The 16,462-nt window shown below is 48.1% G+C and overlaps 1 protein-coding gene across 4 annotated transcripts in view; it reads left to right on the top strand.

The window, feature by feature from the left end:
* The window catches only part of IQSEC3 (IQ motif and Sec7 domain ArfGEF 3), a 106,089-nt gene extending 91,595 nt beyond the window's left edge, over positions 1 to 14,494 (top strand). Inside the window, exons 8-15 of one of the 4 annotated variants that reach the window (XM_064458065.1) lie at positions 1,070 to 1,209; positions 2,033 to 2,158; positions 3,307 to 3,406; positions 5,476 to 5,637; positions 6,421 to 6,513; positions 7,171 to 7,214; positions 7,298 to 7,377; positions 9,429 to 9,515. In XM_064458065.1, the coding sequence (XP_064314135.1) occupies positions 1,070 to 1,209; positions 2,033 to 2,158; positions 3,307 to 3,406; positions 5,476 to 5,637; positions 6,421 to 6,513; positions 7,171 to 7,214; positions 7,298 to 7,372 (740 nt within the window). In that variant the 3' untranslated portion in view covers positions 7,373 to 7,377; positions 9,429 to 9,515. Of the gene's footprint in view, positions 1 to 1,069; positions 1,210 to 2,032; positions 2,159 to 3,306; positions 3,407 to 5,475; positions 5,638 to 6,420; positions 6,514 to 7,170; positions 7,215 to 7,297; positions 7,378 to 9,428 lie in introns of all 4 variants that reach the window. The other 3 variants (XM_064458072.1, XM_064458058.1, XM_064458082.1) reach the window with 3 other exon arrangements.
* The last annotated feature ends 1,968 nt before the right edge of the window (positions 14,495 to 16,462 follow it).

The raw sequence follows: 16,462 nt of genomic DNA on the forward strand, positions 1-16,462 counted from the left end.
AAAGCACTAACTCAAAAGGTTTTTTTAATGTTAACTTACAATTAGAGTTGCTTGAAAATCTGTCAGTTCACATCACAATTAACTCAGCCAATATGAGGATCACTTACATCCAGTATGTAACGCACCACAGCTCACTAGAGTGAGTGAATGTCACCCCATTACAGACAAGGGCAGACAGTTCATTCCAGACTCGCCTGCAGACCAATCCCCAGGTCAATAGCTTCACCAGCCTGTGTTTGAAAAAGACAAGAGTATTCAGGCTACATTTGCAAGGGTGTGGCTGAGGGAGCCAGGAGATGACATTGCCTCTCCATTCCTCACCTGCATCGCTCAGGGTAGTACATCCTGAGACCAGGGAGCTGGAGGGAAAACAGAGAAAATCGATATAAAATGACTGAAGGAATTCAGTTTAGAGGAAAGAGTGGCAGTTTAATTTGCAGTATTTGGCTCAGGGAAGGGTGAAATAAAACTTTTCTGCCAGTTTCTGCAAGGGTCAGACAGCAAAATTTGGACAGTTAGTTATCTAAGGAGACGTAAAAGAGGAAAGGGACAGGGCTGAGACAGAGATGTCACAGACAGAGTAACAGGAAAGTGTTACTCCTAGAAGATATCACAGAAGGAAAATGGTGGAGGCCACCAAGCCTTCTGTTTAGGAGAACTGACACTTGCATGGGCAGAAGGAGCAGCAGTGTCCCATCATAGGTCTCCTCCACATCTAACACTTCTGATGATATGAAATCAATGCAGGGGTTGCTGCTGAGGGGCCCAAGATATATGAATGTGAAATTGTGGCTGTAAAACCTTAGGGAACACATGGAAAGGAGCCACCATGCAGAGAAAAGGAATAAGGAAATCTGCATTTGCCTTAGAGATGTCAATCTTTCCTGCTGCTGCATTAGATGTGTTAGAGCAAGAAAGAAGACAGCCTAAAGCAAAGTATTGCTCTTTCCCTTCAGCCTTCCCAGCACATTGCACAGTGCAGAGGCAGTAGTTGCCTGTCAGGGACCACTGGTTCTTCCCTTTACTTTTCTGCCTGCCTAGCCTGCCCAACATTTTCTGTGTTTGGCAGGGGTAGATGACGGTGCTGACATCCCACGGGAGCTGGTGGTGGGGATCTACGAGAGGATCCAGCAGAAAGAGCTAAAATCCAATGAGGACCATGTAACCTATGTCACCAAAGTGGAGAAGTCCATAGTTGGAATGAAAACGGTGAGCATCCATAACCCTGCTGGCACCCTGTCAACCCTCTCACCCCTACGTCCCTCATTGGCCCTCTTTTCTGCCTTTTCCCTCTAAGCCCCTACTCCTCCTCTGTCTCCTTGCTTTGTCTTGATTAATTCACTCCTTTTCCTCCAAACATGTTTTTCCTTGCTATCTCATTCTTTCCTAATTTTGGGGGATCTCCTTGGCCAGCCTTTACAGTATCTGGTACGGTAGCTGTTTGCCCAATAATCTCATTGCAGGTCCTGCCTGCCAATGCTCCAGTGATAGCCCTGCAGTGTTTCAAACTTCCAGGTCTTGTGAGGGTGTAGGAAGTGGTAGGCAAAGATATAGAAAACAATTTCACCCATCTGTCTCTAATGAGTTCCCTAAGGATTGCTGGTGTTAAGAGACTATCAAATGCAGAGACAGCTTCTTTAGGGGTAACTGATCTGTAACGCAGAAACATACATACTGTTTACCCAAAATGAGCAGAAAGATTTCTCAAAGCCCAGGAAACCTGCAGATGTCCAGTGGGGTGACTGGAAGCCAGAGGTATATGAAGATAGACTGTGTGAGCAAGAAGGTTGCCTATAGCCTGTCCCACTCCTCTGATTTATCCAGACCACAAAGACGTAGCGCTCTCTGCTATTGCTCCAGCAGGAAAAAAGATGGTGAGGAGTGGTGATGAGGTGGTGATGATCTGAGTGGGCAGAGTGGGCAGAATTGGCTTGTACTACTGTCACTGGGCAAAGTTGTGCACTCTGAGGGAGGGGGAGACCCACAATGGTGCCTCCCTCAGCCCCTGCATGCTCTTGTGGGTCTTCTGCAGGTTCTGTCTGTGCCCCATCGCCGGCTGGTCTGCTGCAGCCGCTTGTATGAAGTGACTGATGTGAACAAAGTGCAGAAGCAGGCAGCTCATCAGAGGGAAGTTTTTCTCTTCAATGACCTGCTGGTGGTGAGTGTGCTCTGGCAATTAGGGACCGCAGTGACAAAACTCACCCTGATTTCTATAAAGAAATCTAAAACCAGTCCACAATGTCGATTTCCCACCTCTCCTAAGGACAGACCATCCCCTGGTCCATCAACATTGTAAGATGCAGCACTGGATCCTTCACTGTTAAAAACCTACCAAATTTAAAACTCCTCTAACCCTTGAAAAACAAACTGTCACATCCTGCAGCCATCCAAGCAATGTCATTGCTCTCTCACATGCCTTTGCCAGCAGGGAGGCTCATTTCATGAAAGGATGGTTCATTTCTTTGTCTGTTTGTACCGTAGCAGACAGAGCCCTCCCATGCACTTTAAATCTTCCCTGCCAGACACTTTAAAACCATTGCCTTCTAACATTGCAAAGGCTGCAGGGGAGTAGATATTACTTGCTGGAGCCCCAAATGTGTATAGTACCTTTAAAAGTGTCCTGCCCCAGCTACTTGCAACTGAGTTCAGACAGGTACAAGGGAGGGCAGAGGTACACTGACACTGGAAGGATGCCAAACAAGATGGAAGTTCTGCTAAATTTAATGGCAAAATGAAACTGTTGATGTTGCAAATATAAGACTAAAATCAAGCCCTTTTGTAGGAACAGAGGTCAAGAGAGCTTTCCCCATCGCATCATCTGCACCCGTTTGTACAGTTGTGAACCTGGGGAGAGGGTCTGCTCCTTGCTATCCCTCTACTCCATGGGATAAGTCAGATCCATAAGAACTAGTGCTGAGGGAGCAAGGGCAGCGCAGTAATCACATATGCTTTTGTCCCCAGCTCTAAGGTATTTCTGACAGGCTTCCCTTCGCCTTTTGATCTGGCACTCGGGTGAAAAGAATTACTCTTGCAAAGTCAGAAATGTGGGCATCAAAAATCCAGCACCCCTGGGAGACAGAGAGCTGAATGGGCCACAGGGCTATGCCTACAGAATTTCAGAAGTGTTGTTACAAGTGCAGCACGCCAGGCAGCTTTTTGGGCAAAGAGCCTGTCAGTCACCAAGTGCTACTCCCATGTACAATTAACAGAGCTTGCAAAAAGCTTTTTTGCTTTGAGCAGTTTGCATTGTTCTTGCCTTCCTGTTCCCCAGCACCCTGCCTAATGATGAATCTCTCCCTCCAACAGATCCTCAAGCTTTGCCCCAAGAAGAAAAGTTCCTCAACGTACACATTTTGCAAGTCCGTTGGCCTGCTAGGGATGCAGTTCCATCTCTTTGAGAATGAATGTAAGTTCATTGCTCCTTGGTTGCCTGGATGGGTTTGGCAGGGAAAAGGAGAAGCAGGGAGGGGGCTGTGTCACCCAGTGTGAGTTTGCATCACAAGAGAGATACCATCAGGGTTAATAGTGGAGGGGAGAAAACTGAGGCTTGGTGCTGAGAAAATCACTGTGCAGGTACAGTGTGAGGTGAAGAGGCTCCTGGTACCTCTTGCTAGGTCTAAGCACCTACAGAAAGGCTGAACTTAAGCTCATTGAAGGATCTGGCTTATCACGGTGGCAGAGAGACCACTACTGGGGAGGAATTAGGGAATCAATCCCCAGATACATCTCACTGAGCTCTCAGGAGCCAACTGGAGGTGGAGAACGTCATTGGCAAAACTGCTGCTGCCAGCTTTAGCCCCTCTCCCCTCATGGCCAAAGCCACAACTCCCACTTGTACCTTTGACACTGATAAAGGCTCAAATGCTGCATCTGCCTCCCAGCACTGTGCCGTGCTGTGCCATGCGGAAAGCTTCCCAAGACAGAAGCAGAGGCCTTGGAACAGCACCCACCAAAATGTGGCAAGAGGCCAGCCCTAGTCAGCCTGACCTTGATGGTCTGGGAATAGAGCCATGATGTGTCATGATTGAGGCTGGTTGTGTGGTGGAGGAGTTCCAGAAACAGGCAGGCTTCCTGCTGGCACAGGCAGAGGGGCTGCACAGCAGTCCCAGGCAAGCATGGCTGATATCCACTGGGGTTCTTGTGAACACCTGCAGAACATGCTGCAAGGAATGAAGACTGTAGCAGCAGTGTGGCTATACTAACTTTTTTACCTCGTCCCTCTACCCTGTTGGCAACATGAGTCACTCTCAACACCCTGTCCTCTGCAGCACACAGAGGCTTTTACATCCCTGTATGTACAAAAGAGTAATTCATAATTGAGCATCCCCAGGAGGCACCATCAGGGCTGGGATCAGCTTTCAGGGGTATTGTGACTACCCTGGGAGTGTTCAAGGATCTTCTGGCAAAGGCATCCTGTTGTGTATCCGCTGCAGAGACAGAAAAGCAGATATCCTAAAGAGATTGTGATCTGAACAGATGAGGCAGACATAGGGTAGAACAAGGGGTCTGGGACACAAATAGGGGCAGCTGAGGGCTGGCAGCAAATAGCAGGTTGGTCCTTTGACTTGTTTGCTTAAGATTGATAAAGGAAGAGGGAGGGGAAGGCAGGCAGATGCAGGAGCAGTGGAGGAGAAGAGAAAGCAGGTCAGGGGAAGAAAGAAATTAAATGTCAAGAAAAGTGAGAGGGAAGGAGAAAAGACATTGAAACCACTGGCCATTGAGCAAAAGGTAGAGAAAGTCCAGTCACAAGTGTAACAAGTTCTCTGCACACCCTCATTCTCCCGCTTCTTTTGGCTGAATCTCCAGCCACTAATTTCTTGCACCCAACCTGATATTCAAAATACAAGACCTTTTGTTGTGATATTTTCACTCTCTGTCCTTTAATTTACATTCCCCTGTGTTTTGCATGTTGGAGAACACTAAGCAGAGACCTACAAACCCTCATCTTTCTCTTTACCGTTCTCTCTGCAGAGGACAATGAGCTCCTCAGCCATGCTGCGCTAACAGCCCTGCCATGTTCTCTGCTGATGGAAGTAGAGACTGGGGACAAGTGCTGCCACTGCAGATGTTAATGGCTGTTCTGGCTTTAACTCCAGGAGCCAACCTCTCTGCTGCATCTCCCAAAGATGTGTGTTCTCGGCCCCTTATATATACTGTCTACTCCTCCACAGATTCAGAAGGCCTTTACAGTCCTACCTCTGTGCTCAGGTTCCCAGAGCCAATGTTGCACTAAGTGTACCTAAGAGCTAGAGTTCTCTGGTTTTGGCAGCACTGTGGTGCTGGCAGCACTTGCCTTGCTGCTGCAACTCAGCCATTCTGTTCCCTTGCAGGTCTGCAATGCTGCAGGTACCCACAGTTTGCTGTGTGACAAATTCATGTTGGAAACATTCTGTCCTGCAGAGGTACCAAAGCAGTCAACTACTCCAGCAAGAATGCCTAACACCTCTTTATTTTGTTGACACATCTTCTTTACAGATTACCCCCATGGCATCACACTGGTGACTCCAATTTCAGGCTCAGAGAAGAAACAGGTACTACACTTCTGTGCTCTGGGTGCTGAGGAAATGCAGAAGTTTGTGGAAGATCTTAAAGAGTCAATAGCAGAAGTGACAGAGCTGGAGCAGATACGAATTGAATGTAAGGGCCTCTAATACAATTCACACTCCAATGCCATCACACTGCATGTGTCTACAAGGGATAAAGGGTAAAAGAAATGGGTTCTTCAGGAAGAGGGGGAAAGAGGATGAGTAGCACAAGTCTGCACAGGATTGCTCTTGTGTTCACCTAAAGGGTGAAAATACAGTCAGGCTCTGTGACCACCCACCAGCAGGAGAAATGGAAGAGCTTAACTACTTAAGATGCTTGTAAGACAGGGTGTATGATACAGTGGCCTGGAATAGTGAAGCTTAGACTGTCAGACCCAGAAGACTCTTCTCCATCCCATACTTATTCGACTATGCAAATATGATCTGTAGGTAGCTGGGAAGTACAGTACAGGTCTGGTAGCCTTAGCAGAGTTGTCCTTTACCCCAGAAATGTCTAGGGGACAAGCAGTCTGCATTCTTCCCCATGTGGCTTGTCTTACACAGATTAGAAGTCCATGTAGCCTTTGATGGCCTTTCCATGTAAAAACTGATAAGCCAAAGTAGGTGGTCCCCTCCTGTGCATCAATAACCTATTCTGTGTAAATGGAAGTCATTTACACAGAAGGTCGTTTGGACATATACAAGTTCCTCCACATGTCAAGTCCTCTCCAGTTTCTGTTTTTTTCTTGGCTCTTTCTCTCTCTCCCTTCTTGGAATTCTCTTGTCATTTTCTTACATTAACTCTCCTTGCTGACTTCCCATATTGCTCCTTCAATATGCTGTTGTCCTTCCCTCCATCCCTCTCCTCATTCACTTCTGTATGCCTGTCTTGCAGGGGAGCTGGAGAAACAGCAAGGAGCAAAGACTCTCTCACTAAGGACCAATGGAGCCCAGATGGAGCTGCAGTCTAAGCAAGGCTCTCCAACAGGTAAGAGGACACCCAGCTTCTCTTGGTCAAGCAGTGCTGCCTTTGCAAATGAGTTTTCATTGATTCCTGTGAGAATAACTGCAAAAAGAAATTATTAGTTTTGTATCCTGTAGCCTTGGGTAAATAGTGGAAATATGAGAACATATGCATTCTTCAAATACCCTGGAAAAGCCATTAAAGTCTCATTACCCAGGCTGTAGCTGCAATATCTAGCAAACAGGCATTATTGACGGAGCATAGGTAACTGCTGGAGAACCTGGCCCATTTTTTCTTCCCTGAACTGATGCAACACAGTAGCTGCATATCAACTCCCTCCCGCCTCTTCACCAGCACTTTGGACCAGCCTCTTTGTATCAAAGGCTTTGTGTCCATTCATGCCTTGGCTTGTATACCAGCAAAAATAAAGCGCAGAGGTGAGTGGCTACCAACTCACTAGAATGTCACTGAGATCAGGACCTAAGGATAGGACCCCAAAGGGGCCTCCCGCTACCTCACTAAGTGGCTATCAGGTTGAAGAGGGTCTGGATTTGTTCATACAGTCAGGAGTCTTGTTTGTCCCTGTACCTCTCCCTTCAGCTTTCCCGTCCACAGTATGAGGGCCAGCTCTTGACTAAAGGTACAGACCTCATGAGTGAGATCTTTTGTTTTATTTCAAAGGCAAGAAGGATTTGGGGGAGAAGGTCTCGGACAGCACAGTGGAGGTAAGTAGAGTGCAGAGCAGCTGAGGTAAGTAATTCTCTCTCACTTCAGCTCTTCTCACATTCTCTGTTGTTTCTTTTCTCAGGTTTTAATCAATGCCTCCCCAGCCAGACTGACAATTTTACCAATTTCCAGAGATACAATTAAAAGTTACTGCTAGGACGGGTAATACAACTTTCAAATCCAAACTAAACTTCAAAGCATTTTCAATCCGTTTTTATAACTGTAACATCCCTCATGGACCAAGCTCCCAAACGCTGTAGACTAACCCACCCCACTGCTTACGGGGAGACTGAGAACCCCACTAAAGACTTCCCTGACATGCTAACTCCATGCAGCATCACATGCAAATTCCCCACAGCCCAGCTTTCCTGCACAATCTCTGCAGCCCTGTCTCTCCATCTCCCCTTGAAGGGGACTAGGCATGGCCTTTGTATACCAGAGACTTTCCTACAGCTTCACCTTCCTGGGTAGGGAGCTTGGCTATCCTGTGTAGATCTGTCTTTGCAGGGATGTCTAGCATCCAGTGGGTTGCCTGTTTCTTCACAGACACCCATACTCCTACTGCCTGTGAGGAAACAGGAAAATGCGATCTTCACACTGAAAATCTTATCTACTACTTCCTACTCTCTCCCTGCCTGGAATATCTCCATTGTCCTGAATCAGCCCTTTTCCAGGGTAGTTCTTTCCCCTCTTGTCATAGTATATTTACTTGAAGAGTTCAACTTCTCTGTGGGGAGTGGGTGCTGCTTCTTTTCCCTGAAGAGCACCCCATTTTCCTGCAGACACTCCCTTCCTGGGGAAAGTGCCTCTCCCAGCTAATATCCTCTTCCTGTTGGGAGGAGTGTTTCCTTGTTGAGAATGACTTCCATGTATCTTAATGTCATTAGCACTTCATGGCCCAGTTTTTTCTAGGGGATGTTTCACTGCCTGAATAAATATCAACACAATATTATGTCCTGCTGTGCAGTGAGTCTGGGCAACCTCCATGCCTGAGTAGGGAAAGACAGCTTATCCTTTTTCCAGCATGGTGGGAAGCTTGGCCACTCCACACCTTCTCCTTCCCTGTTGCTGACGCTGCTGCCCAACATCCCAGACCATCAGGGCACTCCCACTCTCCCATCTGCCCATCTGTACCCCTGCCTAGCTGGAAGTGCCATGCCAAACTGCAAGCATTTTTTTCCTACCCAGGGTTTGTCACTTGACTAACATTCTGTTTTAAGCCTGCAACTTTGCTCTGGTTTGGGGTCTCCATCAGCCCATGTCCTTGCCAGGAGGAGCTATAACTTCATCCGCTGTTTGGTAAAGCACTGTTTTCCTGCTGTGCTTCCCCGCCTAGAGACCCCCAGTCCAGGCCAGCTCCTCCTTTTCAAACTGGACTCAGTGAGCTCCTTTATTTGACTCCATTATCAGCATCTCTCTGTGGGGACCCTGATGACCTCCTGCTTCCCTTCCCCCTTCAGCTGCCCAAGTAATACTCTGCTAGCAGAGGAGCATTTCCATTTCTTTAAGATTATCTAATCTGCTGCCATTTCATCATGAATTTCTTTTATCATTGTATGAGCTAGACGGGCATTTTTTCTTTCTTTTTTCTTTTTTTTGAAAATCATTTCCTTTCACTGACAAACCATCAAATGGATCAGAGGGAGCTGCCTTTTGCTAGAGTATGTCAGATTTCTGCTTTTTCCTTTGTAAACAGATTAGCCGGTCATGTGGTGTACCTTCCTACTCAGAAAGGCAGGGAGCTGGGAAAGGCTTGAGTCTCTCTGTCTCTCTCTATCTCAGATTCAGATACCGTCATTTTGCTGAAATGTACAACCTCGATTATCTGAAACCTTGCTGTGTGGTTCCCCTTCCCTTTTTGCTGGTGGGGATAAGAGCATGACCTCCAAGGTCTGTTCATTACCATGAGAATTCACGGATGCCTCCACTCGTAGAGTTGACTTGCGTTCCCTGTGCCGTTTGGATAATCAAAGTTGCACTGCATTTGGGAACGCTGGCCCTGCTGCCTTTGACGTGATGGAAAGGACAGGGGCACTTAGGCCTAGATGGGGACGATGGAGCTATTGGGGGGGTTGCGCCTGTTCTGTTTTTTTGAGGGGAGAGGGGTTTAATGCATGTGAGGCTGGCTGGTGGCAGGGGTTCAGGGCAGCCAGTAGCAGCAGATGGGAAAAGTCTTGTAACATTTAATGCTTCTTTGGCTGTTTCTAAACTAGGTGTCAATTCACAACAGGCTTCAAACGTACCAGCACAACTCCGCCCTGGGGCCCGAGAGTGGAATGCAGCCCAGCACGCGTCTTAACATGCCACGGGAGCGGCTGGAGACAGCACTGGTGCCCTCGCACCCCGCCTCGGCGGGGACACTTGTACAGTGCCAGCAGATTGTCAAAGTCATTGTCTTGGACAAGCCGTGCCTCGCTCGAATGGAGCCGGCCCTCAACCAGACTCTGACACGCTACGTCACCTCTGATTCCTGCACCTCCACCCCCTGGCGCGGTGTGGGCAGTGGGCTTCCCGGGACCCCCATGAAGCTGGTCCATCAGCCTCCCCTCCCACCACCACCACCTCCCTACAACCACCCCCACCAGTATTGCCCCCCCAGCTCCCTGCTTCAGAGGCGCAGGTACTCCAGTGGCTCACGCAGCCTCGTGTAGCCACACCACCAGCACCAAAACAGCACAGACTTCCCCGCTTCCCTTCCCCACCACCTCCCAGGGACCCTTTCTGCCTACAGAGATCTAGTTTGTGATTTATTTTTTAGTAAAAGAAGAAGAAAAGAAAAAAAAAAAAAGCTGACTGACCTAACTCTTACCCTGTCTCCCCTCAAGATGATGCTAATTGTGAGGAGCCATCTATAGAAACTGCCAACCTACATGCTCACACATCCTCACACCCTGCCAGCCCAGCTGGCCTCCTGTGCTCGTGCCATCCCCATGTAGCACTTTGCTGCCCTGTTCCTGAGAGGCTTGATGACCTGCTGCTTTATAGGCACTGTGTCTTCCGGTTGCTACTCCTCAACCTCCTTCCCTGCCTTGCATTTACCTGGCCATAGGTTTGTACCCACCCCAAAACTTCGCCAGCCTCAGAGAGAAATGGACTCACCCGTGCCAAGGACCAACCTTGGGGCACTCCCGGGGGTGGAGTTTCCCCTGCCATTGCTGCTGCTGCCTGCTAAGCTGAAGCTGAGAACTTGTACCACTTGCCATGCTTTCTCCTCATCGCTCTTCAAATATTATCTCCTTGCAGCAGCCGGTTCCATGTGAGGGAGCGCACGAGTGAAAGAAAGCTCAAGAGGAGGAGAGACTGTCCTGAGCTGCAGTACAACGCAAAGATGGCCTCACTCTGTATACCAAAACTCTCTGTTGTTATATTGGAGCATTGTACCAGAGACCTCTGCTGAGACCTAGCAGACCTCATCACATGTAAATACACCTGTATGGTAGCGTATGTATGGTGCATGCTTGCTAAAGGAAACACCGAGCAGTTCTGAGGGAGCAGAAGGGAGGGATTAAGCCCAGGGATCTTCCTGGAATGGATGAGTACTTTTCCAAAGAGATGGCACCAAGAAGCGCCCTCCCACCTCAACACACGCGCGCGCGCGCACACACACACACACACACACACACACACACACACAAAGATTGTCTTCTCTAGCATAAAACAGACCCACCTCTGCTGTCCTCCTTCTAGCTGGTTTTGTGTTTCCTGCTTTTTTATATTCTGAAAGCAAAGCCAAGTGTTACATTCACCTTCTGGGGTGGATGATCCCTTCACCTAGGCTCTTCCTGCTCTGTTAGAGGAAAGGGGCTTTTTGGGGACTACCCATGTGAGGTCCCATCTGTATCTCTTTCCTGGCTCTCCTCTTGCCTCCATCAGCCCTTCCTATAGGACAGCTGCCAAGATACCAGGCTCCAGGGCCTCTCCTCCTCTCTCCCTCCCTATCCCAGCTTCAAAGTGAGGGGAGGGGAAGATCCTGAGATAGAGGTGACAGCTCAACTCCTCTGCTTTACTGGGGACATTGATGTGAAGAAAGGCGGCATTAAAAATGGGCTATGGATATATTTTTAGAAAAAAAAAATCTCTTTGAGCAGTAGGGAGGGGAAGGTATTAATTAGCTTACCGGCTTTGGTCTCACTCACTCACTCTGTCTCCCTTCAAGGCTTAAGAAGATCAAATTTAGGGTTTTAAAATAGGACAGAATGCCTTTTAGGGCCTTTATTTTTATTTTCTTTTAGGAAGGAAAGAAAGAAATGCCCGTCCTTCCTATGCGAGGCTGAGACATGAGCACTGGGTGCTGATGACACAGCCATTGGGTGAGGAGTGGCAGGAGTTGTTGGCAGTGGTGGGGAAGTGCAAAATGTAAGGGAAAGACGGACAGTGAAGATAGATGCAGGAAACACTTTTTACCTTGTGCGGTAAAGGCCACACAGCAATTTCCTTAGGGATTGTGCCAGTATGCTCAGCTCTGGGGCTATTGCCAGTGACAAAAACCACAGTGCATCAGGGACTGGCTCCCCTGAGTGCTCTTTGGATGTCTGCTGGATCTGTTGAAATGTTCAGATGAAAGAGTTCACGTATTTGACCTGGACATAAGCCCAGCTGGGGTTAGGGAAGTGGAGAGGAGTTGGGGTTGAATGCCTCCAGGGCAGGATCCTGCTTACTTCCAGGTACCCTTATTTCTGAGGCTGACCCATGCACCCAGGTGTGCCAACAGGTCTAAGTTGTTTGCTTAGCTATCTGGAGCAGGGCACTAGGCTACTGCTTCTCTACGCAATAGCAGATGTACTGACCAGGAGCCAACAGTCAAAGCCTCAGGGAGGACTGTGGAAGCATAAGACAGAAAAGGTTGTAAGAAAACGCTGAATAGAAGGCCAGTCTCCCTCCAGACCAGAGGAGCTTCCTTCTAGCCAGCCCCCAGCGCAGTGAGGATGCTCTACATCTCAAAGCTGGGCCCAGGGAGAGGCCCTCACCCCAAGCCAGGGCTCAGCCTCTCACCCTGCAGCCAGCTGACAGCTGGCCCTGATCTGCTGCTCCAGGGTGACACCCTGCCACCTCACAGCAGCCAGGATCTCATCCGACCTGCCCACAGCCTACTGGGAAAGCATATGTGTGGCACCTGCCATTGGCCGGTCAGTGTAGTGCGTGGCTGCCATTTTATTTTTACTCACTGCAGTGGTGAAAAGGGGTGGTATCCAGGAGGCAGTGTCACTGCCCTCCTTCTCAGTGGTTACTTCACTGTCTAAGAGGATTGGCAGTACTTGTTTGTTTTTTCCCAGAGTGCAGTGAGCCACTGGAGGTCTCTGTGTGTGTTAAAATAAATAAATTAGATTTCACTTGACATTTAACATGAAGTGACAACAACAAAAACCTTAAGGTACTTGATGAAATAATTTTTTTAGATAAAATATTTATAACAATGTCTATGAAGTTCCTACAAGAGAGGTTTGCTGCTTTAATAATTGATTGGGAGAGCTACAAAAATGTAAAGAAATAAGGAAGCTTCCATGAGACTCCCTTCTTCATGCCGGATGAAGGATGGAAGCAAGTTAACTGAAGTGTCAAGGAACCTGAGGCACAGCAGTCTCTCAGGGAGAGTTGGCTCCATTTCCCTGACCTTGCAAAGGCTAATGCTGGCCTTGAGCTTTGGACAAAGAAGCAAATGTAGATAACTCTTGCTATCTCCTAGTCTGCTGGCTACAACATCTTCTGTCAGGTTTAGCTGGAGAGACACCAAACCACTCTATTCCAGGTTGTCATGGAACAGGTTGCTCTAAAATCTACTGTGTAGCTGAGCCCTTCGGCCTTCACTTCAAAATACAGATTTTTTTTTTCCTTTGAAGGTTGGTATCGAAGGATGACAAGCACTTTAAAGCATGTCTACACCTCATCTGATCTATTGTATTGTCTGCTCCCACAGCCCTCCCACACGCAAGCAAGACACAGACTCAGTGCAGCTGTAGTACTGTGAACAGACACCCTTGCACAGAGACTGATCGTTGATGGAGTGCAGGCTAGAAGGAGCATGTCAGTGACAACCTAATGAAGGACAACATGTGTGCCACAGCTCACCTAGAGGGACCAGCCCGAAGAAAAATCACCAGCTCTTGACAGCAGCGATTCTGATTGTGAACCTAGCACAATCTTCCAGGTGGTGGGATCAGGCAGGAAGCTGCTGCAGAGATTAGATTGACCCAAATGAACCAGTGGCTTTCTGCTGCCGAATTCATATCCTTCAGTAATAAAGGAGGAGGGGAGAGAGAAAAAAGAAACCCAGTAAAAAGCATTCTGCAGTGGGTGTTGGGTACTCAGTGGCCAAACGGGAAGGTGGCTCTGCTGGAAGGTGGCAGAGAGCAAGGGGTTACTGAGGTCTACAGAGCTGCATTACACAAACTGTCAGGCTCTGTCTGTTCTCTCTTGCTCATGCTGGTGCAGGTCCAGTGAAATTAATCTGTTCACACCAGTAGCAAAGGGATGGAAAAATGCACCAGGAGAATCATGCTTAGTGCAAACAATTTGGGTTTAATGCAGTGTTTGTCCTCTGCTGTAGTACTTTTAATGCCATAATCTGGGCCACTGTAGTAGCAACACTTAGGGTTTTCTGCAAGACCTGTAGATGAAAGGTGTGGGTATGGTCCACAACCAGAATTTCAATACTCAGACTTCTTCACAAAAAATGTACCACCAGGTTTGGAAGCATCTGAGCTGTAAGAGTTTGAGTTTTGTTGCATGTTTTTCAGAAAGCTCAACCTGCAACTCTCTGCAGGTGTTTGTGAGGTTTCCAAAGCAAATCTGAGCCCTAAATCAAGGACACTGCTGCTTGGCAGGGTGTCTGCTCTGAAATGCGAGTTGCTGAGCAAGCTCCCCCATCTCCTGCTCCACCAGCTGCCTCACTGTGCTAGTGTAGGCTCCAGGGACTGCCAGCAGTGTTTTGTGAGCTAGAGCTGTCCTTGTCCTGCCCGCTCTTTCACAGCCATGCCTGGGACAGCAGCTTTGAAGTCACCCAGCTCTTCAACACTAGTCACGACCCCATCTGAATGTGTCTTTTTAAAAAACTAACAAGAGAAGTGTTACCTGTGTGTAGGCTTTTGAAAGCACCTGTCTGTCTGTACCTGTTTCCTGCTGTAAATATCACCAAGAAAAGCTTCCTTTGGGAAAAGTGGTGTGGTCACACCTAGCAAAGAGTCCAAATGGCTAATATTTTGTAACAAAATAACAAAAATAGATCAGAGGTATTTTATCTGTTCAATTAATAGAGTTTTAGAAATTATATTGAGATATGTCACTTGTGCTCTAATGTCTTCTTTGCCTCAGCCCTCCCTTCTACATCCCTGGGCTGCAGCGGTGTGCGCAGGCACACGGGCGACACACCAAGGCAGTGCTCCCAAGGAGTGCTGAGCATCGTGGCCTCTTGCTGGCCTCAGGGGCAGCCTGCTGCGTCTACCACTGATTTTCCATCAAATTCAGCAGGAGCTAGTTCAATGCTCAGGCTCTCTGAGGATCAGATCCAGAGAAAACCAGAAGGAAATAATCTTGTCCAAGAGATGGCAACTCAATGTGAAATTCCCCCCTACAGTGAGGCAGAGAGAAAAGCGGGGCAGGGCGGGGAAGCAAAGCCCTTCCGTGCTGCAGCTCCTTCCTTTCCATGGTGCTGGCACGCAGCAGAGCCAGCCCCAAACCTACTGCTCACATCTGTGTAGCTCTGCACCTCTGGGGAAGGAGGCCCACGCACCCATGCAAAGCACATGCTGCTGCGTGTGCACGCTGCGGCAAGGAGAGCAACTTCACGAGCCGCATGTGCCAATGCATGTGTTGGACGCCAGCTGGCCGCAGAGAAACTCATGCACCCAGAGACATCAGCACATACTGTGTGTTAATGCACACACCATCTGCCAACGTGTAGGACTATATGGCAGATAACATGTAGGCACCTCTACTATCCACACAGCTGAACATGCTGTACAAAAATATCAGGCATATGCAGCCATGCACTGCCTGAGCAGGACAGCTGTGCTGGCTGCAGTTATCATCGCAGCACCTCTCACAAGCTACGTAGGCTCAGGCTGGGTTAACATTTGGATGGGAGGCACGTAAGGAAAATGACATTTCCCATGCAAATCAGCTAAACATGCATATTTACACAAAGCATAACCCCGAGGTTAATGAAACTGACCTTTGTGGAGTTCTGCACAGGAATGAGAGAGACGATCAGAGGCAAACACGTGCACACAAAGCAAGCTCTCCTGTGCAATGGATCAGGGAAGGCAACCTGCATCTTTGCAGCTGAGTTGAACAGATGCTGCATTCAGACTGCACCTGCTAAAACTGTCTATAGGTTGCAAATTCTTTGCTGGCTTCAAAGAATCCCTTAGACGCCCAGGCCCACGATGGGAGGACAGAAATCCCTCTGAGACACAGACAGGAAACTTCCAAGTAATTCTGAGGCTTCTGTTTATGTTTTTGTGTGCCACGGATATATTATAAATCAGCCCATCCCAAACAGTCATTTTCTAAGATGTTTTGAAACAGGAGATTATTGGAGAAGTTTCTGCCTGATGTTTAGATCACACACCTGGCTGTAAAGATGAAAGCAATAAAAACAGATTGTCTATATGTGAAATACTCCTAACTTGCTCCAATGTGCAGATACTATTAATCGGAAGATGGCAGGTCCCTTTGGGATAGTATGTAGACACTTATAGGTGGTGCTGGTACAAAGAGATTACAATCCAAAAAGCATATACCACAACTGTCACATTGCATCTGTACACTGTTATATCTATACGGTACACATAATGTGCAATAATATATATAGGGCATTCGGAGTTGATCAAAATATGCCGCTCTTTTCCACAGAGAATTTTGAGATGCAATTTTTCTCTGAAACTTTTAAGATGGACTTTAAATTAAGTACATCCCTCAAGTGCTTTGCTGTAAGCAGGATCCACTCAACCCCTGTCAAGCAAGATACAGAAGACTTGCCACTGAACTCAAGACTACCCAGCCTGCTGTCTCCCGCTTCATAGGCGTTGCCCTTGGCGTCAGATACCCGCCCCAAGGCCAACACAAATTGTGGAGCCCTCGGGGAGCAGTGTGGTGGCAGGAAGGTTACCACAAACCCAAAGCTGCCGTGTCACAGTCCCTTATCAGGGACAGGGAGGGGACAGCGCCTGCAGTGTCACTGTTGTGCACGGGGCGCGATGGACCCCTTTCCACCTCATCTGGGGGACTCTGGGAAGACTGTGCTGGTGCC

Source organism: Phalacrocorax carbo, chromosome 1 (genome assembly GCF_963921805.1).
Source record: "Phalacrocorax carbo chromosome 1, bPhaCar2.1, whole genome shotgun sequence".
Taxonomy (NCBI): Eukaryota; Metazoa; Chordata; class Aves; order Suliformes; family Phalacrocoracidae; genus Phalacrocorax; species Phalacrocorax carbo.